The following is a 25275-nucleotide window of genomic DNA, read 5'->3' as shown; positions in this document are numbered from 1 at the left end:
GGTCTACGGCGAGGTGGGCTCACCGGATGGTGACTTGCGTGGTGGGCAGGAGGCCGGATGGCATGCTTACTGATGCCACCCCCGTCCAGATGCCATGGCCCAGCTGTGCACCGTCTGCCCAGCAGCTGGGAGCTGTGAGTCACACCCAGTGGGTGCAGAGGCGAGGGCTATTGTATGTCGTGATTGATTCTGTGATTGATTCTCCCAGCCCTGAAGGGATGACTCGGCCTCGAGCCCTGGTTCGCACCCATGCCTATGCACTTAAGCAGCTGTAGTTTAGGATGTTTACAGATATGAGGCATCTCAGAGGGTTTGGGGGGAGTCCTCTTCCTCTGCCACCTCCTGTCTCTCGATCCTGAGTATCCTATGATCTTGACTCATCTGTTCTCACCAATGCAGGAGTCTGTGTGCCCCTGAGATCATGCACAACATATTGTCGGCATTTCTCTGCATTCTTTTTCTGCACAGAGAGTCTGTAGGTTTCATCAGGTTGTCAGAGGACTCAGTGTCCCCCCAAGTGCTGACAGGAGGGCAGGAGGCTGCGTGCATGTACTGCAGTGAGAAGGTTGCTGACGAGGCAGCGGGGTTGTAGTATTCCAGGAGAAAGTAGCCCAGGGGCAGCAGAGCACTACGGTTCAGGGTGCAGTCTCAGAGGGCAGTGTCAGGTTCTAAATCCTTCACTTGGGAGCTTTGTGACCTTGGGTAAGTTGCTGTGTCTATGCTTCACTTTCCCTGCCTGTAAAATGGGAGTAATAATAATAGTTTTCTCATGGTCTGACTCTTATAAAGAAGATAATCCATGTGAAGAATTTATCCCAGTGCCTGATACAAAGTAATCACTTGGTAAAAGTGTGCTATTATTAATTAGTTCCAGCTCGGAGATCCTGTTAAGTGCCTTATCATGGGGTCTTAGTCTCCACCTGTAGCTCTGTGCTCTGTTGTTCTTTCCAGGAGCTGCAAGGAAAGTGGGAGAGTAGGGGTAGATAGGGAGGGAGGGAGAACCCTCTCTGTATTTCCCGGACTCTCTAACCCAGGCCCTCCCTGGTGCCTTGAACGTGGCTTTATCCTGAGGCAGGCTTATGTAACCAGCCAGGCCTGGCCAGGCAGGACACGATTCTTAACCTCGTTTTGTCCTCCATTGTCTCTTCCTCTGATGGAGCTGTTGCATTAGCTGACCTGTTCCTCAAGCTCCAGGGATGAAATCGAACCTGTGCTGTGCCACCGCCAATTGATTTAATCTGGAGGTTTGCTGGGCAGGTGGCCCCTCCTCCTGCCACCTGGGGACAGCCTACCCCTCCCCAGGATTCCCTCCCAGGAGTGCCCTGCCCTCCCTATCCTGCAGCCCACACCAATCCTTTTCTCCACTTCCACCCCACACACCCTGAAGCCTTCCCCAGAGATTTCAGCTGCCGGGAAGTTGGCTTCCACTGAGCTTCACAGCATGTTCTGTGTCCCTTTCAAGAAAACAGAGGCCACAAACTGGCAGGCCACGTCTGCCCCATGGGCATGTTCTGCTTAGCCCATGTCAAAACTTGGGTAAATTGCCAAGAGGAGATTTTACCTAAAAAAATCCCAATTTCTGGCTTGACCTCACAAATTGGCAGAGCGGAAAACCTCAAGTCTGAGCTCTTCGCACACTCTCCTGGTCTTTTTGGCAGTCTGGGCGTCTGAGTTTGTAACCCTATCCTGAAGGCACTGACTGCTTTATCTCCTGTGTTATATGGTGGTGTTCCTCGTCCATCTGCTTTGTGAGCTCTTTAAGAATGGTGGAGGGTGGTAGGGGGCTGGCTCATCTCTGCTCGAAGCATTGTGCTCAGGCTCAGGCCTGTGTATACAGCAGGAGCAAATTAAGTGTTTACTTTATGAATGAAGGTGTGGCAGTGGTGCCCCCCTCCCCCCCCAGCTGCAAAGGTTCCATTTAATAGAGGGCTCCAGATCAGCCTGCCCTGTGGCCCTTGAGTCCTCCCAGATAAGCTGTGGCTGCTTAGCCACTGACCCAGGCAGCTTCTTAAGCTGTGGATAAACAGTCACTGAAAGTGTTGTCCTTACGCTGCAATATAACCTCAGAGAGGAACACTCCACCTGTAGCTCTGTCTCACGTTTTGCTTTCCCAGGGGGCTTGGAGGGGTCTGGGGAGGGAGGGAGGTGGGGAATCAGCAGCCCCCAGATGGCACCAAGTCCAGACCTCTACGTCCTGGGGGGGACAGGGGGAAGGGGATGGTCATCAGTTCAGGTGTTTCCTGGACTGGGCCCCCTTTCGAGCCTTTCTCTGCTTCATTCTGCTCCTAGAGCACATGCTTTATCCATCAGCTCCTTTGTCCAGCTGTTTGTCCATCCAAAGTTTATTTCACTCTTTCAGTTGAAATCCTGACCATCCCTGAGACCAGCTAAGCTATCTCCTCCTGGAAAGGGTCTTGGCTGAGAGGTTGTGGTTATTCTGGGTACAAGCAAACACTGGGAAGCTTATAAAAACTGCATGTAGATCTCTGTCCCTCATCTTTGGTTCCTTTAGTCTAAGGTACAACCTCTCTCTTCCTAGAAGGTTCAGACGTGGGGCTCTGTAGATAGGTTTTGAGGACCCTGTCTTAACTCATGAAGCCCAGGGCTGGTAGGGAAGACACCCCAGGTGGCAGTTGGGCTGTGTGGCATCAACATGCCCCTTTCCCTCTCTGGCTTTCTCTTTTGCCCTCTGTGTGCTAACATACTGGGTTCCTTTCGGTAGCCATGGCTACAAGGGCCTTATGAACCATCCTTGGAGAGGATTACAGAGGGGATGAGCACAGGTGCCAGTGTCTGGGTGGGGGTGAGGCCAGGCCCAGACAGCTTTCACATATTTCAGGTAATCATGGGAGAAGCCTGGGTCAGAGTGGGCAGGGGCTATACCTGGGGTATCAGGCCCCACAGGGAGGACCTGAGCCCAGAGTAGTTAGAGGTCTAGCCTGGCCACAGGCTGAGGGGTACTCCACTGTGTGGTCCTATGGTAGGCAATCTAAGGCTTCAGTGCAGGCCTGGATAAGCTGCTTACAGATGGGTAAACTGAGGTGCATAGAAGAAGGGACTCTTCCAGTGTCGCACATAAGAGTGTAGAAAGTCAGGCCCAGATTCAGGTCATCTGACTCCCAGGCAAGGCTACACTCCTCAGTCCCTACTGCAGGGTCAATGCCAGATCACCCAGCTAAGACAATCGTCTGATTGTCTGGGTCGACCTCCAGGCTATGGCCTGGAAAAGTGAAGCCACCATCGTCACAGTCACCCTGGAGGCATGAAACCGGTTGGGTGTGCAAATTATCCCTCATTCTCCATCCCATTTTTTGTTTTGTTTTGTTTTGTTTTTCCTTAAACTGTCTCTGATGGGCCAGCCTTCTTGGTGCCCGTTTCCGCCTGGCACTGGGCTTCATGCTCTTTATTCTGAAAACAAAGCTTCCTTCTGATGGCCCTGCTGCAACAGGAAAAGGGCAGGCGTGGCACTGGGCTGCCCTCCTCCGCCTCCTCTTGCTGAGAACATGGGACAACCTTTGTCAGATGCTGGACCCAGGACCCAGCAGCACTGGGGGCGGGGTGGGGGGCGCTGGGAGAGCAAGCAGCCGAGTCCCTGCTCCTGCTGGTGGGTGAATCTGCGGCTTGAGCCCAGCTGTCAGAGCCCGAAGTTCTCCCCCAGTGGCCAAAAGGGTGGGCAAAGATACCAGACAGGGACCAAGGTAAAGTCTTGCTCTTGACCAAGCAGTCGGTTGTCCCAGAACAGGATGGAGATTTGGCCAGGAACTGTTCATGTGACAACCCTCAGGGTTTCAGCTGGCACAGGTGATTGGCCTCCAAGTGACACTGGTCTCCAGGGGCTGCAGAAACCAAAAGATGCATTCAGATGAGGGAGGCAACAGTCCCTCATTCAACTATGTTTTTTTTCCAAGCATTTACTTTATTCAGGCACTTTTTCTTGTCCTGGGACATGGCAGTGAACAAAACAGATCAAGTCCCTGTCTTGGACTTGGGGCTGACAGTCTAGTAGTGGTGGGATAGAATCAATAGAGCAACAAATACTAGTTCAATACTTGCTGTTTGTCTGGGGGCAAAGGGTGCCTGGAAGAAAAATAAAGCTTGGTTGGGTGAGAGGACTGACTTGAGCAAGTGGTTCTGTTGTGTTTGGTGGTGGTGGAAACCTCTGCTAAGACAGCAGGCTCCATGAGGGAGGGGGGAGAGGGAGCCCCCACGTATCTGGGGAAGAGCATTTCAGGCAGAGGGAACAGCAGTACAAAGGTGACAGGGAAGGTGTGGAGTGTGTTTGAGGAGCAGGAAAAAGGCTGGTGTGGCTGGGATGGGAAGAAGAGCCATCCTGGGCAGGAGATGGGGCTGGAGGGAGCATGGAGGGGCAGACAGTAGGTCCCTCTGCCCCCTTGAGAGGTCTTTGCTGTTCAGCATGAGTGAAGGCAAAGCTGCCAAAGGGCTGGGGCTGAGGTCACACTTGCTTCAGCACACATCTGGGAAGGATCGAGTGTGCCACCACCTGAGAAGAGACTGGAAGGTGGAAGCAGGATGCCTGGCCTGGAGACTCCCACAGTTACACAGATGTGGAAGGGCTCAGTGTGACCACTGTGCAGGAGGCAACCAGAGGTCAGATTCTGGATCGATTTTACAGGATAAGCTGATGGATTAGGCATGGGGGATGAGAGGAGGAGGTGTCCACAGCAAGGATTCTGGCCTAAGGGACTAGAGGAAAGGCTGCAGTACAAACAGGTTTGGGAAAAGAAATGGAGATTTCAGGTCAGATGCATTAAGTTGGAGCATTGGCTGGAGTGGAGGGGTGCTTGGGGAGAGATTGGTCCCCAGCCTGCATATTCCTGCTGTCAAGGAGGCGAATCCTGCACGGGGCTGAGGGGTACCCTCCTGAACTCTGAGAATCTGTTCTCTAAGAACAAATGTTCCCTGGACCGTTCCTGTTCTTTTCTCTCTTTGCAAACCTGCTCCTGCTTTTCTATTTTGAGGGAAAAGGCAGATTCTGAGGACTCATTGTCATGGTGGTCCCAGTCTTTCTGCCCAGTGTGGCTCTTGTGGGGCGTGGAGGGGAGCCCCGGAGGCCTCAGGCTTTGCCTTGGCTCTGCTGCCAATAGAGAGAGCTTTTACTCTGTGCCTTGGTTTCCACTCTCGTACACAGAAGGGTTGAGCTGGCCCCAGGGTTCTGAGGGGGGGCAAGTGTACTTGGGGATGCCGTATCGCACAGTGGTTTAGAACTTGGGCCTGGAGTCCAGGTATGGCTGTGAATCCATGCTCTGCCCCTTGGCTGTGAGACTCTGGGCCAGTGATGTGATCTCTCTGAGCCTTAATATTCTCACTTGTGAAAATGGGCCAACCATCTGTGTCAGCGTTGCAGTGAGAGTTAAATGAGAAAGTTCGTACAAAACACTTAGCAAAGGCCCTGGCACTTCCCATACCCTGTTAACAGGCTCTTAGTAATAGTGACCTATGTAGTTGGTCAGGTTAAGGGGTTTTGCCTGGTGGCAGCAGGAGCCATGGAAGGTCACTGAGTATCAGCATGTTACAGATGTGATTTGAGGGCAGCCGTGAGTGTAGAGACTTGGCCTGAGTCCTCTTGGTAAGTCCCTGATCCCTTCTACCTGCCAGAGTGAGAACTAAGGGCAGGCCCTACTGGACTTGCCTGCCCTTCTCTGGCTGAGGGTCTTCACGGACTTGGCATGAGCAGCCTCCACCTTGCATAGGGACCCTTGGGGATGAAGTGATGATTTCCCATAAGTTCTCCTACAGGTTCTCTTGTCTGTACATCCCAGTGGCTGACCTTAGGGAATGTAAATGCGGGGCTTTGAGGGACAGGTGACATTGAGGGGACTTGAGTTACATATAGGGCTCTGCACAGAGCCAGTGGGGGCAGGGCAGGCCTGGAGTGGCATTCCACAGGGCACTTGACTGTGCCCTCAGTTTCTGGGCTAGGTCCAGGCTGGGTGGTACTTGTTCCAGTGGAGCCGTGGAGAGGTTGACAACGGGCAGAGGAATGTGGTCCCCTCAAGACCCACACTTCACTGGTGCCCAGGCATGCCGGCTGGGCCCTGGGCTTTTGCAGGCCTGTTTCTCAGCAGTTGAGCCATGCCAGGAGGGCCAAGGACATTTCAGAGACCCCAGGGCTCGCAGCCAGGCATTGCTTGTTTTCCCAGGGTCCAAGTGTTTTGGGGGATGGAGGGGGGCTCTGGAGATAGTCCAGGGACTTTTCTTAACAGCCGGTAAATTGAGATCCAGAGAGAGCAAGGCACTTGACCAAGGTCTCACAAGGCCGCCTTCCTACTATCTGTCACCTCCCTCTGTTCCCATGTCCTTTGCTTAGACTCCTGGCCTCCTGCCCGGATGTTTGTAACAGCCTCTGTCTTGTGGGCTCTCTGAGAGCTTTGTTTGTCTTCCTATTATCATACTCTTGCTGTAACCTGCCAGGCGCACATGCTGTTTGAGTGTGTCTGGTCTCCTTTCCCCTCGAGTCCTAGACAGAGCAGCAGTTGCTCAGACATTCTGAGCTCTGGCCCCAGAGCCAAGCTCTGTCCCTTCCTAGCATGGGGACCTGGGGCAAGATATCCACATTTCCAAGTCTTAGTGTCTCTGTGAAATGAACCCAGTAGTACTTAGTTTAGGAGGATGATTAAATGAGATAGTATGTGAAGTGCTGGATATAATCCCTACACAGAGTAAGCTCTCAAAACTGGTCATTGCTGTAAGTGCTGGTTGAACTGGAAGTCAAGGGCATGGGAGGAGGACAAAGCTCTGGACCAGGAGGCAGAGATGTGGGCTCCAAGTTCATTCTCAAATACTGCCTCACCATGTGCATTTGGTGACGTCACTCCTCTGGGAACCTGACTTTTCTCTCATTTGAGAAAGGCCGAAGAAATGCCCACTATGTTCTTAAAAGATTTTCATGTAACAGTAAAGTGATGGCTGTGGAAGAGCTTTGCATCTGTGTAGTGATTTATAAATGGTGTGGCAGTGGCTGAGGTGTGCTGTTGGTGATGAAGGCACTGCAGCCACGGTGGTGGACAACTGGCTTGGCTAGAGGCTGGTCGGTCTGCAAATGCTCAGCGCCCACACCGGCTTCCCCTCCCTGCTTGCCTGTTCCTGGCCCCGGACCGGCTTGCCTTTCACATTAGCCTCACCATCGCACACTCAGAGACGTGGGAGGTGCAAAGACCTGATGGCATCTCCCAGGCCCTACTGGGTTTTGGGTTATCTGTGGCCGATGCCGTGGAATGTAGGATTACAGCCAGACACTGGTTCAAATCTCAGCTGAGCACTTCCCCCCCCCACAGGGAACCTTAGCAAGTTGCTGGAGTTCTGTGAGCCTCAGTTTCCATACTTGTCAGATGAAGGCCTAACGAAGTGGACGCCAATCATCTAGCAAAGGGCCCAGCGTGTGGTGATACAGGGGGGTTGTAGAATGTGTCTTCTGCCTGGAGCGTGGGGACTGATGGGTTTATGGATGGCAAGGAGTGGGGGCCATCGTGCCCAGTTCTAGGGATGAGCTGCAGGGGTCAGCTGCCTAGCTCGGAGCTAGGAGGGCCCTTTGGAGTCATCTGGCACCATCCATTTTTCTGGTGAACAAAGTAAGTCCTGGAAAGGAGCAGGTGCTTGGTTGAGGTCACTAGCAGGTTAGAGGACAGCTGAGCCTGGGGTGAGGCAAGTGAGGCACCTAGAGGCACACTTTAGGGAGCCCTCAGTCTCAGGTGCCCCTAGGAGATGGTGCTCACTCTCAGCACTGGGCAGGTACACGGCAACACCTGGGAAGGGCTGCCTCCTTATGGTTTGTGCCTGCTGCCTCACTAGCCAGGTTTAGGCCTGGACCCCCAGTCTGCTCACCCTAGGAACTGATCCCCAAGCCTTGGAAGTGCAGGAGCACCTACGAGGCACCTTTTAAACGTCTTGCTGCAGCCCCTTGGGCCCCTTTAAAAGGAATCTGTAATAAGTAGGTCACCGGTGCTTTTTGCTCTGTCTGTGCTCTCTAGTGTCTGTGTTCCAGAGAAAGTGAGGCCCTCCCACCTGCCTCCCCCCACCTCCTGCCCCTTTCCCTGCCAGCTGTGCTTCCCTGTAAGCATGGTGAGCCCCTCACACATAATGCATGCTGGCGGTGGGCTCCTGTTGTGGTGACAAGCCCCAGCAAGTCTAGAGGGATGAGGCCACTTTCATGCGTGCCCTGAGTGAAGCCTCCCTGGCCTCAGCAGGCCCGCACTGTGCCCACCAGGCCTCCAGGAGATTAGGGAGCTTCTGCAGCTCTAAGTGACTCAAAGCTTTCCCTTCCTTTTTGTTGCCGCCAACACATCCAGCTTCCCTCCTCTCTGGCCATGGAGCCTCGAGCCTTTTCGGTTTCCGTAAGGCTTTCCTGTCTTATGGGCAGCCTTGTCTTGGGGCGTCTGTATGGGGCAGCTTCCCCATCACCACTGCTGGGCCTGCTGGCTGGGCCTTAGGTGGCTGTGAAGGAGTAGCCAAGACCTTTACTCCTTGCAGAAGTTCTCAGGAGTTACTCAGGGCTGCAAGGGTCCTGGGCCACCCTTGTATTGTGACATGAGGGGACTCAGACCATCAGCTCGGTCTCCAGCCCCAGGCCCACACATAAGGAAACTCCGTCTTTCTTCCGTACTACAACTGTGGGGGCCTGAAATTCTGCTATTAGCAAGTTGTTTTGTGCTTTCATTGGTGTCATCTAAAAAGGCAAGTACCCTTGCAAGTGGATGGTCTTGCACACGCTGCTGAAGAGTGAGCCTGGCCCTTTCCAGCTGCGTGTGTGACCATGGCCTGGTTGCTTCTCCTTTCTGGGCTACATCAGGCCCTTTTAACCCAACACCTCAACACACCGGCATGGCTTCTCTGCCTTTCACATTCTGGCAGTTACCCCTTTTCCTCCTCTGCTGAACAGGGCAATGGGAAGGACCCAAGCACTGAGTTGGGATGGGGCCAGGGCTCAGAAGCCAGCGTCACAACGCTTTGACCACCAGCTTGGCCTCGGTAGAGGATGTCAGGCCTTCTTTCTGTTCTTCTCAGGACGTGCGGGGGACACTGAGGTCTGGAGTGGGGAGCACCTTGTTTGGATCACATAGGCAGTCATGCAGAGCTGCAACTAGAAGGTCTTGCAGGCGCTGTGGGCTCCTCTGACGCTGGTGGCAGCCTTTCTTGAGAGCATCTAGAGGGCCCATCAGCACGAAGGTCAGGGACGTGCTTTCTCCCCTTCCGTGGAAGGCGCCTCCAGGCGGGGGGCCTCTGCCTGCGGTGGGGCCCCTGGGTGTAGGGCAGAGTCGGGCTGGACATCCTCTTTCCTAAGTCCAGGAGGGAGGGGCTGGTGGCCTGCAGCAAGGAACATGTCAGTGAGGTGCCTGGAGGCTTCTGGGAGGGATCTCCATTGGTGGCTCAGGGTGCCCTAGGGCCTCCCCTCCCTCCCTCCCTCCCTTCTGGGGAGGGAACTCGGCTGAGAGTAATGCCATTTGTCCTAGCTCTGGGATTAGGTGCGGCTGCGTTAAGTGAAGAGTGTGTAGCCATTAAAGGGATGCAGTGAAGGGAAGCGGAGCCCAGCGCAGCTGCCGGAAGTCTGGTGGGTCTTGTCATTCTCTCCCTGGCCATCCCATACCCTCTGACCATGGCCCCTAGTCCCCTCCTTCCTGTCCAGTCCTCCCAGGTCTGCCTGGACGTGTGTGTGTGCCTGTAGTGCCTGCGTGCTCACAGCCACCTGGGGGAGGGGTCCAGGGGTGCTGGGGTGGGGGCAGCCTGGCCCCCAAGCCTGGCACCAGGTCCTGTCTGCCTTTGGGACCAGGAGCAGGTTCCTCAAGTGTCCTAGCCCCTGGGGCCGCCCGAGAGAGATGGCTCAGGATGGACCCTGCAGATTCCTGGTGGAGTAGAAGGAGGTGGTGGCTGAGAGATGGGAAGGAAGGTCTCAGTTTCTCTTGTAGCTTCTTTTGGGCTGAGCAAGTCTGTGAACTGGCCGGAAGCCAACAGTTCTGAGAGTTAAAGATTTACCGTAGGGCCTTTGAGGTAACTGGAATGGTGAGGTCCCAGGGTGCTCAGAAGTCACATTCATGACTTTGATCCTGTCTAGACTGTGAAAGCCACAGCTTGTCAAAGCCAGAAGGACCCCTAGAAAGTTCACAGGTTTTTAATTTGTCATATGGTGGGGGCCGGACACAGCCACCCTGAATTTGTTTGGAATGTGGTATTTGTCTGTGGGGAGCTCACTAAGAGCTTTTATAGATTTTCATAGGGTTCTGTAACCCCAGGAGGTCATAAACTTCTGATCTGGTCCAACCGCTCATTGTCCAGTTGAGGAAATAGAGGCTAGATGTAGGGAAAGGTCTCATCCAGAGGCACATAGGGAGCGGGTGGAGTGGCTGGGACATGGATATGGACTCCAGGCCTACTTGGATTTTGGCTTCTTTTTTTTTTAAGCTTTTTTTAAAAAAAATATTTATTTATTCATGAGAAACCCACACACAGAGGCAGAGACATAGGCAGAGGGAGAAGCAGGCTCCCCACAGGGAGCCAGATGTGGGACTTGATCCCAGGGCTCTGGGGTCATGACCTGAAATGAACCAGATTTTGGCTTTTGTATCAAGGAGATGGAGGCCTCCTGAGAATGCCTGCTTCTTGGAATCTCTCAAGGGGGACACCCAGTGACCTGGGGTAGGTATGTGGAAGGATGGTATGGGGGCAGGGGCTGGCTGGCATTGCCCAGCTCCTCTGTGGGGGTGGCAGCGGGGGCAGGGCAGGTGTTAGGGCATGATAAGCTTGTTTCTTTCTTTTTTTTTTAATTTTTATTTATTTATGATAGTCACACAGAGAGAGAAAGAGAGAGAGAGAGAGGCAGAGACACAGGCAGAGGGAGAAGCAGGCTCCATGCACCGGGAGCCCGATGTGGGATTCGATCCCGGGTCTCCAGGATCGTGCCCTGGGCCAAAGGCAGGCACCAAACCGCTGCGCCACCCAGGGATCCCGATAAGCTTGTTTCTACTTTATTGGGAAGAAATGGTGAATACATGGTACCTGGAGTGCACCAGCCCCATGAGGCATGCTGGTCAGTTATCGTTCGATTTGCTCTCGAAGTTGAGATCTCCTATTTCTTGCTCTCACTCCTGCCTCTGTCTCTTCTTGCTTCACATGGAGACTTTACCTGGGCAGGGAGGCAGCCCCCTTTCTCATGTGGACACCTGCTTGTCAGAGATGCCAGAGGCCCTGGGGCAAGGGAGGGTAAAGACCTTCTGGCTGAGATCTTGCCTTTCTGGGAACCTGTGCTATCCTTCTCTGCCAGTGAAGGCTTTCCCATCCGTGGAGAAATTGCGTCAGCCTGTGTTTAGGCAGCTGGGGCTGGTCATCTGCAGGAAGCCTTCCTCTGGACATGCTCTAGGCCACAGACCTGGGTTAAGAATGGTGTGGAATGCTGGGCATAAGGACCATATAGGGGTTACCAACAGTGGCTCCGAGGTGGGCTGGCTCAGGGTCATCCGAAGCTCTGCTTCTGCCCAGCTGTGTGACCTTCAGTCAGCTGCTTGCTCTCTCTGAGCCGAGGTTTCTCCTTCTGTAAAGTGCATATATTAGTGACATATATTCTCAGGGTGTGAGAATTGGGTGTGATAGATCAGGGAAAGCTCTCAACACAGTCCCAGCATGGGGCTGGTGAGTTACCAGGAGCTCAGCCAGTGCTGGCTGCTGTCAGCGAGGGAGGTTATGATATTTGTTTTGTTTTTTTTAAGTTATGATATTTGCAAGGAAATATCATTCCATTCCTTTTGACTGCCTATGATCTGAGCCTAAGAAAAATAGGAATGGATCTGACTCTGTCATAGATGGATTTGGGGGTTGAGTGGAGAGAGCCCTATTTGGGGAAGCTTCATGGGCTAGAGAGGAGCATGCTCTGTGATGGGCCTATCCACCATGGTCTGTGTTAGGAGCTTCGGTGGGACTGGAGGGCAGCTGGTCCTGACCTGCCTTGTTCCTAACTCTGCCCCTCCCCACAAGCTGTCTTGTTTGTTTGCTCGGTAAACCCTTTCTTCAGAGCTGGTGCAAAGGTAAACTCTCAACTCAGGCTCTGTTGGAGGAAAGACAAATTCTCAATAAGTGGGGTCTAAGTTCCTGAGGGTTTTTTTTTTTTTTTGGTTGAGCATTCCCTGCTGGGAAACCCAGAACAAATCCCAGGTTGGGAATCTGGGAGTAAACCAGGACTTTATGCTTTGTTTGCTTGTTGATTGACGGATGATTTGTGAGTCTTCTTCCAAGATGGATCAGGAGAGGCTGCTTTTGATGTTAAAGCACACATAAAATGGATGAAAACAGAAAGAACATCATTCAAAGGGAGCAGAGAGTGGGGTGTGCGGAGCAGTGGTATGTGATAGCATGCCAGGTGAACGCAGAGGGCCCGCGTCGCTCACAAAATGACGAGCCCAGGCTCTGGAGCTGGGTGGCCTGTGTAAGATCCCAGTCACCCACTCGTTAGCTCTGTGAGCTGGGCCAAGTTGCAGGCCCCCTCTGGGCCTCACTGTCCTCATCTGTAACATGAGAGGAAGGTAGGTCATGGTGCTGTGGTAAGGGTTAAATAGCACGTGGTACAGACCTATTGTGTCCAATAAATCGAAGTTCATATTACTAATGCATTTAGCCTGCTGATTTCTCATAGCAGATCCAAAAAGGGGAAGGTAATTGGCAGGCGCACATCTCTCTTGGGCACCTACCATCAGGTAGGAGATCCCTTCTGCTTTGGAGAGCTTTTGGTGAAGTTGGGGGACCAGTGTTCTCCTTGCGAGAGCAGCTGGCATCTGGCAACATGCATGCGGCGTCCCACGGTGGGACACCGAGCAGGAGAGCTTGCCTAGGACTTTGAAATACAGCAGAGTCCAACTCCAGGCTGAGGCTGGCCTTGGGGGAGGTTGGGCAGGGTTTTAATGGACAAGAAAATGGGTCAAAGTAGGTGGGGGTGGGGGCAGGGGATCCTTTTCTCTCTCGGGCTCTCAGGGCCTCCACCGGCTCACTGCAGGGTGGACTGCACACTCTGCAACCCTGAGACTCTGAGCCAGACTGCCGACAGTCCCTTGGTGGCAGCCCTGGACTCCGGGGTGACTGATGGGCAGCAGCTTGGCCCTCAGCCAGGCAGCACTGCGGGCCTGTGGGGGATGGGGTGTGCAGTGAATTCCAGCAGAGGAAGGGATTTGCTTCTGGTTCGGCCTCCCAGGGGTGTAATTGGGCTGGAGAAACTCCTGCACAGCTGGGAAGCAAATGTGGAGGATTTTCTTCGCTGCGCCCGTACGTGGAGGGTGGGGCAGTCTGAGGCAGGGTGGCTGGTGGAGCTGGGCGGTTGTGGGGTGTGGCTGGGTGGTGGGTGGTGGTGTGATTGTGCTGGGGGTGTGACCGGCTGGGAGGGGCTGGGTCAGCTGTGGGGAGTGGCCCTGGGATCGCACGTGGGGCTCCCAGCGCCTGGGCCCGCAGCCACCCCTCCTCCCCCAAGCCCCGGTGCCCATTCACAGACTTTTGAGACTGTTTGCTTCCCACTCCATACTTGCGCCTGTGGCCCAGATGGCTGTGATGACACTGCTTGAACAGGTCAGCACCGTGTGAGTTTGCCTGTGCATTCGTGTGCATGTAAGTATGGGGATATGGGGACAGTGTCAGGGATGCCCCAGACGGGAAAGAAAATCTGGCCTCGGTGAGTACGAAGGGCTGTAGGAACCTTCCCACATATACCCTGCAGCAGCATCACACCAGAGACAAAACCTCGCGACCTGTGAAAGCCTCACCCATCTTTAGTGCCCAGTGCCATGCTTGGTGCCTAGTGGTGCTCACTAAGTACAGAATGAGGGGACGGGGAGCAGGCTGTCTGCTTGCTCCCAGCCTCTAGTGTAGTCTGGATCCACTGTGAATTTGATACGTGGCGTTGGGGCAGTTGCTTCCCAAGCCTCAGTTTCCAAATCTGTTAAATGGCTAATCATTTCATTAGCCCATAGCACCATATGCCAGGCCCTGAGCCCTTTTACACACACCACCTCTTTTAGTTTCAGCAGCAGCCATGTGAGATGGATAAGCAGTATAAAGCCTGTTTCACATCTGGGGAAATCAAGACTCAGAGAGGTTGAGGGATTTGCTCAAAGATCACAAGGCTGGTAAATAATGGAGGCAAGGTTCAAGCCCAGGCAGGCTGGCTCCAGTCTCAGCCCTTTACCGTACCGCTAGCAGCTAGCACACTGCTACCTCTCAGATGGTTGGGATGCAATAGAATGGCATGCGCAGCCCTTCACTGGAGGCCTGCTGCATGTAGTGGGTACCAAGTACATGAGAGCTGGTTATTGGGTGCACCACACCAGGAAAGGCACAGGAAGCTCAGCCTCAGAGAGCTCCCGGTCTCACTCCTGGGGTACACCTTTTCATCCAGGGCAGAGCTAGACCCTCTTCCCAGTCTTGATTTCTAGACAGCTTGGTCTTTGGAAGGCCCTTGGCCTCTTCCTCCTTTCTCTTTAGGTTTTAGAGAGGATGGTGAGGGAAGCAGAGCATTTTGGGGTGGGGGGGGTGGGGGGGTAGGGAGTGACTTTCAACTCCAGAGCAGTGGCCACAGTTACCGTGGTATTTCCCGAAAGTGCAGCGTTGCCATGGCATCTCCATGACGACAAGAGCATCTCATTCATTATCCCCAGCACCTTGGCAGGGAGAGCTGATCCTAGGGCTGGGAGAGCGCAGTGGGAGCCTGGCCGAGGGCTAGAGGCCTTGGTGGCTGAGGCCCCCTCCTGCTCTCCCCTGCCAGAGCCAAGGTGTCCCTGCCAGGCTCTGGAGCTGCCTCTCTCCTGGAGTCTAGGTTCAAATTTCAGTTCTGCCACAGGCTAGCTGTGTGATTTGGGGCAGGTGCTTTAACCTCTCTGAGCCTCATTTTCCTCAACTGTAAATGTAAATAGTGACAGTAGTAGTTATAAGGCTTAAATGAGGTAAGGTGTGTAAAAGTGTTAAATAAACCCAGTGCCAGCCTGGTGGTAAGTGCTTGATACATGTAGCAGTGAAAATAACAATGATGATGATTATAATGGTATCACTGATACTATTTTTATTATAGCTGCCCCCTTGGAGGGGCTCCCTGTGGAGGAATAAAAGACCAAATTTGAAGTTAGGAAGGAAACCTATTTGAGTCAAGATTTAGCGGTTTCCTGTGTGACTGTGTCAAGGCATTTCACTTTGCAGCCTCAGTCTTCTTATCTGTAAATTGGGAGTAATAACAACTCATTATGATTCATTCATATCCTGAGTACTCAATTAGGACGACCTCTGCCTGGGGAGATCGGCGGGGCTTCCACGATGAATCAGACTTGTCCCTGCCCTTTGGGGCACCCAGGCATGTGGGGAAGGAGAAGGAATGAAATTAGTATTTGTGGAGGGCCTCTGTGCACCAGGTGCCAGGCAGGGCCTGCCCCGGCAGAGGTCAATAAGTCCTGGTCCCGCCCTGGGACCTGAAGGCTAGGGTGCGGAGCTGTGTATAGAAACACCTCAAGTCTATGGTGCGTGGACCTCATGCTCAGGTGCACCCAGGGACTGGGCGGGAAGCCAAATGAAGGAAGGAGGTCGACTGTGGGACCATGTTAACTGGAGAATACATGCCTCAGTCAGTGCTGGCCTGTGAGGATGTGTGCCCAGTGTCAACCGAACATGTTCTTTTTAAAGAAAAGTTAGAAGTTCTAACTTTTATGTGAAATCTCCTGATTTTGAAATATCGATAACTAATCTCAAATTTAAGAAAAATGCTGTGCAAGCCAAAGAATGCACATTTGCGTTCTGTTTTAGCCTGGGGGGGGAGGGGTCCTGACTTTCCCATCCTGAGCTATGGAGTGGGGATGGGGCCAGTAGAAGCCTGAGGAATGGGTGGATGGGGATGACTTCAGAGAGGTGATGACACTGGAACTGGGGTCTTGGAGGATGAGTAAGTGTCCCAAGGGGGAGGGGGAGGCATTCCGGCAATGGGAAGTTCCTTAGCAAAGGCCTAAATGCATGACCAAGATTGGTGACTGGTTGGGCGAGGCTGGAGTTTAGGAAAACTGCTGGCAAAGTCGGCAAGAGTCAGGCAGGCCCAGGGCAGCAGGGCGGGGGGCGGGGGGCGTCGAGGCCTCAGCCTCCAGCCGTCCTGGAGGACTTGGTGGCTCCAGGGGGATTAGAAGCCCCCCAGTTTTCCATCCTTGAGTACAGGAGCTCTGGAATGCAGGTGGGTGTGGAGGGTCTTGAATGGCTGCCTCTAGGCCTTCAAGGGGGCTGCAGGGGCAGAGGGCGGGCAGTGCTGGAGGCTCCTCTAGCCAGCACGCTGGTGGCTGGCACTTTGTACAAGAAGCAGCATCTTGCCTGCCCCCCACCCCACCCCAGAGTATTTTTTAACCTTCTCTGGGGCCTGGGGCTAGTTGGCCCACTCTCTTTCTCCCTTTACCCTCTCCTGAGCCCAGGCTTTGCCATGGCTTTCTCCCTGGCCTTCTGGCCTCTAACCATCTGGTTCCTGCTCCTCTGTCCATCTCTGGGCAAAGGCCACGGCCTCTGAAAACGGCGATTTGGGATTCTGAGGACTGGCTGTCAGAGATTAGAGAGAGAGCCTGGAGTTGGCTTGACCGTGCTTTCTGGGCTCAGTTATTACCCACACTGTGGCTGACCCTCATGCGGTGCTGGGTGCCAGACATAGTCTGTGTGCTTTATATGTATCAACTCATTTAATTTTCAGAACTCTGGGAGCATGTCAAACTTTGCTGTTTTACAGATTAGGAAATTGGGGGCACTGAGAAGTTAGATAACCTGCCCAAGATCACATGGCTCCTGGGAGGTGGTGCTTGGGTTTGAATAAAGCTGCCAGCTTCTGGTCTTTGTGTAACCATAAGGCTTTCTTAATGTAGGGCTTTAGGTTCATGGGTGGGTTTGAGGGCATGAAATCTGGACTCCTTGAAATTGTTTCAAGATTTTCCAGCATATATGAATATTTTTTATAGGAAAATGTTGTCAGAGTCCCACAGGGGTCTATGACCCCCAGATGCCTGAGATTGCTGGTTGCATCATTAACAGTAAAAGTCTGTTAATGCAATCGACCAAGGGCCAGTGATCACAGCACCCAGGCCTGCAGGGGAAGCACGGTTGGGTGGCCGGAGTGGCCAGGTGCCCCCAGGCATGGCAGACAGGGCATCATCCAGGTGGCTGTACCCCTCTACCCACTGTGATCAGGTCCTAGCCCCAAGGCCAAGAGGTGGGGCTCACTATGGCCACAGGGCAGAGGGCTACCCTTATCAGTGGGAAATAGGACTGCAGTTGCAACCTGGGAATAAACAGGCCTGTCACCTCAACCCTCCAGCCTCCGGCCAGGAAACCTGTCCCTTCTTGCCCTGCTCTCAGCTAGAATTGCAAGGAGTCCCTGGAAAGCTCTGCGCAGTCCCTTATCTCCAAGTTGAGGCATGTACCCTTCCCCATTCCTACGCCTGGCCAACTAGCACTTGTTCTTCTGGTCAGTTCAGGTACCACTTCCTCCAGGAAGTTTCCGTGAGCTTCCCAACTTACAACAGTGTTAAGTGCCCCTGAATTCTCTCAAATGCCCTTCCCCCACTATCACATTCGTCCCGCTGCATTGTAGGTGCTTGTTTTCTTGGCTGCCTTGGGTTCCCCATGTGCTGGCACATACATAGTAAGGACTGAATTGAAGAATAGCAGCAGCGGAAGAGCCCCCTGAGATTGTCTGGCCCAAGCTCCTCCCAAACAGGCTGGAAGCCCAGAGGGGTTAGGGCGTGCTCCTCATCACATAACATGTCATTGGCAGAACTGGGAGCAGCACTGGTATCTGAGACATATCCTCATCTCATTTCACACTCCTGCCTCTTGCTTCTGAGCACATCTTTTTTTTTTTTTTTTTTTTTTAAGATTTTATTTATTTGGCAGAGAGAGGGAGAAAAAGAGAGAGCATGAGCAGGGAGAGTGGTAGAGGGAGAGAGAGAAGCAGACTCCCTACTGAACAGGGAGCTGGACATGGGGCTCAATCCCAGGACCCTGGGATCATGCCCTGAGCTGAAGGCAGATACTTAACTGACTGAGCCATCCAGTGCCCCTGAGCATGTCTTTTAAAAACATTTGTTTCCTTATTTTCACAAAAATAGTAAATGATTATGGTAGAAAATCTAGGAAACAAGAAGAAGAAAATAAAAATCATTCAGATATGATAATTTTTAACGTTTTGGAGTTTTGTTGTTGTTTGGATTTAAAACCAGTTTCTAGCTTATGCATAACAATTTTAAGCAGAAATATAACCATGCATTCTGTTTTATAAATGTTTTCTACGGGGATCCCTGTGTAGCTCAGCGGTTTAGTGCCGCCTTCGGCCCAGGGTGTGATCCTGGAGTCCCTGGATCGAGTCCCACATCGGGCTCCCTGCATGGAGCCTGCTTCTCCCTCCGCCTGTGTCTCTGCCTCTCTCTCTCTCTCTCTGTGTGTCTCTCATGAATAAATGAATAAGATTTAAAAATAAATAAATAAATAAATGTTTTCTACTTTAACAACATGTATGGCAATTATATTTCTATGTCAGTAAATGTCCTTCTTCCATATCTTGTAAAAGTTGTAAGCAGCTGCCGGGGATTCTAATCTGGTACTTGCATCATAATTGCTAAGGACAATCTCCTGTTGTTGAGCATTCGCTATTATAAACAGCATTGGGATTTGGATTCTTGTGGGGAAATCATTACACACTTCTGGAGTTACAACCTCTAGGATAATAAGTTCTTAGAAGTGCAGTTTTGGGTCTCTGGTATGTTGCGCCAACACTCAGTGCACTGGATCTTGGGCCTGGGAGGGATTTTCAAAATCTTCACCCCCAGGTCTGGGTCTGAGGCTTCCATTGTCTTCCTGGCTGTGCCTGCCCAGACCCTCGTGCCTTCTGTCCCTGTCCCCATCCCTCTCTCTCTCCTGCTAGCCTCCAGCACTCATGTAAGGGAGACTGGGGGCTGCTATTTGGGGTGAGGAAACTGGGGCCTTAGTATAGTGGATGTGGGGTGCAGTCTTCATTTACTCCCCAGTGAAACCAATACAGGTGGCCTGCTCTGGGTGGGGGATGGGGCTGAGCAGGACCCAGGAACCCCAAGTTCTGGCTGCCTGATGAGGCTGCTTGGCCCATTCAGAGAGAGAAATGTGTGGGAAAGCACTGTGAGAGAGGAGGAGACGGCAAGGGTGGGGTGTTCAGCTGCAATTTAGAATTCCACCTCTAGCTCCCAGTCCTTGCAAAGGTTTGTTTCACTTTGTCCTCTCTGGACCTGGGATTTGCTTGGCCTAGTCTTGGACTCTGATAATTATAATAAATAACAACCACCGTCATAGACACCATATGCTTGGTATCGCTCTAAGTGATTTATACACATCATACGCCTTAGAGGTAGGGACATAAGCCCCGAACCTCTTGCGAGGCAGGTACTATTGTCAGCCCTTTTTCACAAGTAGGGAAACTGAGGCTCAGAGAGATCATGTGAAGCTTGTGTGAAATCACACAGGCTGGGCAGCAGTACTTGAGCATGGACTCGTGAGCTCAGGTCCTGTGTGTCCACAGTCGGCGGACCCCCTGGAAAGCCCACACTCCAACTTTTCACCTGTGGCTCTCCTCTTCTCTCCACAGCCTTGGCCCCGAGGGCCCCACTGAGTGAGCGGCATGTGGCATCCCCGGGCCTCCCCAGAGTCCTTCAGCCCGCTGCCCAGCACCCTCAGGAGGCCCTGACGCCCTGGGGGCACTTCTGCTGTGCACAGGACCACGTGGGGCTTTGCCATGGTGACATAAAGGGGCGCGGAGGAAGGAAGGAGCGCGACCGGCCTGCGGACTGTGCCCCTGGCTGGGAGGAAGGGCCGGGGGCCCGGATCTTCCCCTCCTGCTGCCCACCGAGGGCCGTGCTTGCTAAGCGTCTGTGAATTTGTTGGCCAGTGGACGACTCTGGTGTCTCCTCCTGCGTGGGGCCTGGGGGTGGCCAGGGCAGGCGGGCCCCCGGCGGCCGAGGTCTCGGGGGCCAGGATGCCCGCCCTGGCGCGCCTCCGGAGGCTGTGTCGGCACGTGTCCCCGCAGGCTGTCCTTTTCCTGCTGTTCGTCTTCTGCCTCTTCAGCGTTTTTGTCTCGGCCTACTACCTGTATGGCTGGAAGCGGGGCCTGGAGCCCTCGGCGGACGCCCCCGAGCCTGACTGTGGGGACCCGCCCCCCGTGGCCCCCAGCCGCCTGCTGCCGCTCAAGCCCATGCAGGCGGCCGCCCCCTCCCGCACGGACCCGCTGGTGCTGGTGTTTGTGGAGAGCCTCTACTCCCAGCTGGGCCAGGAGGTCGTGGCCATCCTGGAGTCCAGCCGCTTCAAGTACCGCACGGAGATCGCGCCGGGCAAGGGCGATATGCCCACGCTCACCGACAAGGGCCGTGGCCGCTTCGCCCTCATCATCTATGAGAACATCCTCAAGTACGTCAACCTGGACGCCTGGAACCGGGAGCTGCTGGACAAGTACTGTGTGGCCTACGGCGTGGGCATCATCGGCTTCTTCAAGGTACACAGGGCTGGGGTCCCCAAGCGGTTCATAGCTCTGGCTGATTCTGAGTCCCATTTCTACACTCTATAGCCAAGTGTCTGACTTTTCCCATCTGTGAAATGGGTATAATGGTAGCGCCTACCTCCTAGGATTGTCGTGAAGGGTCAGTGGATGAGTATGTGTAAAGCGCTTGGAACACACACGCCTGATGTCTAATAAGTGCTTTTTAAATATTAGTTTTTATGCATGGCATAAAGTGCATGGCAGGCGGATTGCCTGCTATGCATGGGACTTGGCACACAATAGTCACACGCCTAAAGGAAGCCCTGGGAATGGGTGTGAGCTAGGAGAGGCTTGGTCCCTTAATTGTCATGGCAGTCTTCCTAAGGGACAGGGTGTGTCCTCATTTTGCAGACGGGAAAACCAAGGCTTAGGAAGGTTACGTATTTGAGGCTAGGTAGCCTTTAAGTGGGAGAGCCATGATTTGAACTCAGACTTAGTCTGGGCTCTGGATCCCAGACTCTTTCCTCTTGGCTATGGTGGGCTGTGGCATTTATGGATTTCCTGAACAGAGCCGTGTTGCATTGGAAGAAAGAGGAGAGAGGAATCCCAACAGCAGGTAAGCTGCTCTGGGCTCTGTGGGGCACCCATAATGACTGCTGGGATCAGAGTCTTTGCTGAAAGTGTCATGGAGAAGCTGTCCGTGGGGAGGAGAAGGTTGGAACAGCTGGATCGGGGAATCTAGAGGCTCTGACCAGAGGACTCTCATCTTCAAGATGGGTGGTAGGGACTCTAGGTAGGTGCCTGGAGACATTTGTTTCTTCATTCAGCAAATATTTACTGTGTGCTTATTGTGTTCCAAGTCCTTTGCTAGGTACCAGAGACAGAATGGTAATCAGAGAGTGCAGAGTCACTCCTGTCACGGAGCTGACATTTCAGTGCAGTGGGGTGGAGTGGGTGACAGACAGTGTGAACAAGTAAACATACCATGTGGCAAGTGGTGATAAGTACAAGAAGGAATAAAGTTGGGAAAGGGCATAGGGAGTGATGGGTATGGGCAGTTGACACTGTTTTTGCTAGCCAAGAAGGATGTCTTTGACAAAGTGACTGGAATGATGTGCGATGAGGAGCCCCATGGCTCTCTGTGCAAAGGGCTTTCCAGGCAGAAGTAACAGTAAGTGAACAGATCCTAAAGCAGGTTCTTGGTTGGCATGAGCTGGGAGAGGAGCAGGGGTGGGTCAGAAGTGGCCCGTGTCCGCTGACGGGTGCCCATGTGTCCCCAGACATTTGTGGGCACCCCTGTGCACGGGGCCCTGTGCTTGGTGTAGGGAGGAGCCTGGTCCAGGCGAAGGGTTCCCACCATGTGTTCTTTCATGCATTAATGCAGCAGGATGCTCTCCCACCAAAAGAAGATTTTATGGGCCAAGAAATTGAAGGCCCTTAGAAGTCCTGCAGTAGAGCAACCTGGTGAGATTTGTTCCCCAGCTGGTTTGATCACAAAGCCCTTTATTTCACAGAGCATCCTCTGGGAAATGCTGGCCTGGTTTATGGCTTTTCAGTAGCATAACCTCAGACTGCCTTTATTGTCTGTTTTTTCTTTTCTCCTGGACTCTTCCATTCCCTGCCATGAACTTCATTAAGTTTGATTCAGAGCCCCAGGCTTGAAGAACATCACAATGGCTGACATTTATTGAGTGCTCACCCAGCACCATGCACTGTCCTTGTGCTTTGTGTGAAGAATGAACTCACCTAACACTCACCCTCCATCCTCTGAGGCTGGTGGATATCATTCTGCTTTAAGAGAAAAAGAAACTGAGGCAAAGAGGGATGAGGAAGTGTGCCTCCCCTCATCCTCTAGTAAGCACAGATCCAGGATTTGAACCTGGGCAGTCTGGCTGCAGAGGCTTTAGTTGTAACCACTTTGTGATGAGTCCAGGGCCTCAAATGTGGCTTATGGAGTAGAATTTACATCAGCACCCAGAGCTTCCGTAGTCTTTGGAGACCAGACAGTGGGCTGTGGTCACTGGGCACAGTTGGTACACCAGAGCTTGGATCCCATCTAGCCCCAATTCTTCACTCTACAGAAGGTGAACATGAGGCCCTAGGGAGCAGGGACAGGCTCACAGTCTTACTGTGAGGTTAGTGGAAATTCCAGTCTTCATGCTCTTCCAACCATATTGCTTAAGACCAGACCCCTCCTTGGTCTTGAGCAAAGGCCTGTGACTTTCTGCTCAAACAGAGCCATCTGGTGGTTAAGCTCCATCTTTTGGCTCTTTCCACAATGCCCACGTCTGTGCTGTGCATTGGGCTTGTCAAACCCAGAGGGTTTGTGGACTCCAGAAGCCTGGAGACCCACACTTTCCAATTCCCACCGGTGCTGGATTCCCAGGTCAGTGTAAGAGCAGGGGCTGAAAAGTCCAGACTCCGGTTCAAATCTTTCCGACTGGGGCAGGATATTCAACCCATCTGTAAAGTGGGCCCTATCATAGCACCTCCCTCACTGGGCCATGTCGAAGATGCAGTGGGTGGTACCCTGAGCCACCCAATGAATGGAAGTGTCTTGCTTTGTCATCCCATGTTCAGCAAACACAGCCGGTGGTCACTTTTGTCTGTCTTGGGGCTCTGACTAACATGCACCCCTATGAGGTCCTTGGGGTGGGGGGCAGATCTTCCTTGATCACCCTGGTTCCTGCAATTGTCCCAACCTCCTGACTCCAGGGCCCCTCTGCCTGCATGAATCTATTGGGAGATTTGGTGTCTCCGGAGTGAGTCCTTGGTGCTGAGGAGCAAGAGGGGTTCCTTTCTGGTGGGCTGAGGCCCACTGTAGGGGTTGGTCCCTGGGATGCTGAGGCATACTCTCCATTCCCTTCCCCAACTGGCTCCTTCCATTGCCGACTGGGGTGGGTGATTAGCAACTTGGCTTTCTCCCTTCCTTCATGTCTCCCCACTGGGCAGCTGGCTGAACCGCCAGCACCTGGCAGTCAGCTCAGGAACGGGGCTTTGAAATAGGATCCCCTAGTGCCTACAGTCCAGTGTGGCCTCCCCGGCCACAGCAGGTGATGGACAGGGCCTGAAATGTCACCGGACCCCACTGGCTCTGCCCCCACATAGCCCAAGTGCTGGCTTCGTAGCCCAAGCGCTGGTTTTGGGATCCAATGGACCCTGGGGCCGGGCGGAGTGACCTCTTGGGCTGGCGCTCTGCATTGGGTCTTAACACTCAGGCTCAGGAGAGGGTGGGGCATGGGCAAGTACTGGTGTGTGGAGGATTGAATGCACGTTCTTTCTGGCGTTTTACAAAGCCAGAGCCCTGCAGAGCCTTTGTGGGAATTTGAAACAAGCACTCCTGCGTGGTGGATATTAGCAAAAGACACCATCTAGGCAGAGGCAGCTCCACTTGGGGCATGTGGCTCGGCCCTCAGCTGAATATCCTTGGGCAGTGCTCACCTGGCCGGCTCTCCTGGATGGCCTGGTATAATTCTCCTACCTTTCTCTCCAGACTCCTTTGGTGCCCTCCTTTGGTCCCCTTTGCTTTGCCCCACCCCAGTCATTCTCCACACGAAAGCCAGATGGATCTTTTTAAAATGCAAATTGGAAGCTGTCATCCCTCTGTTTGAAACCCTTTGATAGAGTTTTTGATGGCTTCCCGCTGCCACTCCAGTCCTCCAGGGTCCCAGGTCTGGCCCTGCCTGACCTTTCTGGCTCATCTCCTCCTCTCCTTCTTGGTCACTCCGCTGGCCTCTTGCTATTCCTTGAGCCCCCTCCTTCCTCAGAGCCTTTGGACTTGCTGTTTTTTGAATGGGACTCCTACTTTTCCCTAGTTGATACTTATTCTTTAAATCTTAGTTCAAAAGTCCCTTCTCCAGGAAGTCTTTGAGCCAGCTGACTATGGCCAGTTATTGACTCTTCAGGATCTATGAACTTGCTCTGTGTAGCATGTACCACATTGAAGTTTTGTTTTTTTAAGATCTTATTTATTCATGAGAGACACAGAGGAAGAGGCAGAGCCATAGACAGAGGGAGAAGCAGGCTCCCTGCGGGGAACCCAATGCGGACCTTGATCCTAGGACTCTGGGATCACGACCCCAGCCAAGGGCAGACACTCAACCACTGAGCCATGCAGGCATCCTGTCATATTGAAGTTTTATATTTATTTCTGTGATTTTGATTGCTGCCTCTCTTCTCTGCTTAATTTTAAGGTTATGGGGGCAGGAGTCACATCTATATTGCCTTACTATATCCCTGGCACTTAACATAGTACCTGGCACAGTAAATAGCTGTGGAATGAACAAATGAAACCCGTATTGAATATCTGTCAGGTGCCAGGTACTAAGGAACTGTTCCTTTTTATTCTTTCTAAAACTCCAGCTAACTCATGGCTCAATCTGTTAAGCATTCAACCCTGATTTCTAACTCAGGTCATGATCTCAGGGTTGTGAGATGGAGCCTCTCACCTCTCTCTTCTCTCCCTCTGTCCACACCCCCCCCCCCCACCTGTCAAAAGAAAAAACAAACCCAGTTAGCTCATCAAACATGTGTTTGCTCCCACTGGGTATCAAGCCTGTTTAGGGCACCGGGGATCCAAAGGTGGAAATGATACAACTCCTGCCCTCAAGAGGGCAGACTGGTGAGAGAGAGACTCTGAACAGAAGATAATGCAGTGGCCAAGGTGATAAGTGCTGCAGATGAGGCTCTAACCTGGTTCCAGGGAGGTCAGTGCAAAGAAGAGTGTTTTTGCTTTGGGTTTTGAAGGATGAACAGGAGTTTGTCAGGCCAAGAAAATAGAATGGAGC

At 52.9% G+C, this 25275-nt stretch overlaps 1 protein-coding gene across 3 annotated transcripts in view; it reads left to right on the top strand.

Moving 5' to 3' along the window:
* NDST1 (N-deacetylase and N-sulfotransferase 1) overlaps positions 1-25275 on the top strand; it is a 60247-nt gene that overhangs the window by 9393 nt on the left and 25579 nt on the right. For 2 of the 3 annotated variants that reach the window (XM_049109242.1, XM_049109244.1), the window contains exon 2: positions 19604-20503. In XM_049109242.1, the coding sequence (XP_048965199.1) occupies positions 19991-20503 (513 nt within the window). In that variant the 5' untranslated portion in view covers positions 19604-19990. Of the gene's footprint in view, positions 1-9417; positions 9566-19603; positions 20504-25275 lie in introns of those variants that run through there. The other variant, XM_049109243.1, reaches the window with a different exon arrangement.

The sequence above is a fragment of the Canis lupus genome, chromosome 4 (assembly GCF_003254725.2).
Source record: "Canis lupus dingo isolate Sandy chromosome 4, ASM325472v2, whole genome shotgun sequence".
NCBI lineage: Eukaryota > Metazoa > Chordata > Mammalia > Carnivora > Canidae > Canis > Canis lupus.
Note: the sequence above shows the minus strand (reverse complement) of the source record. Positions and strands in the feature narration are given on the sequence as shown.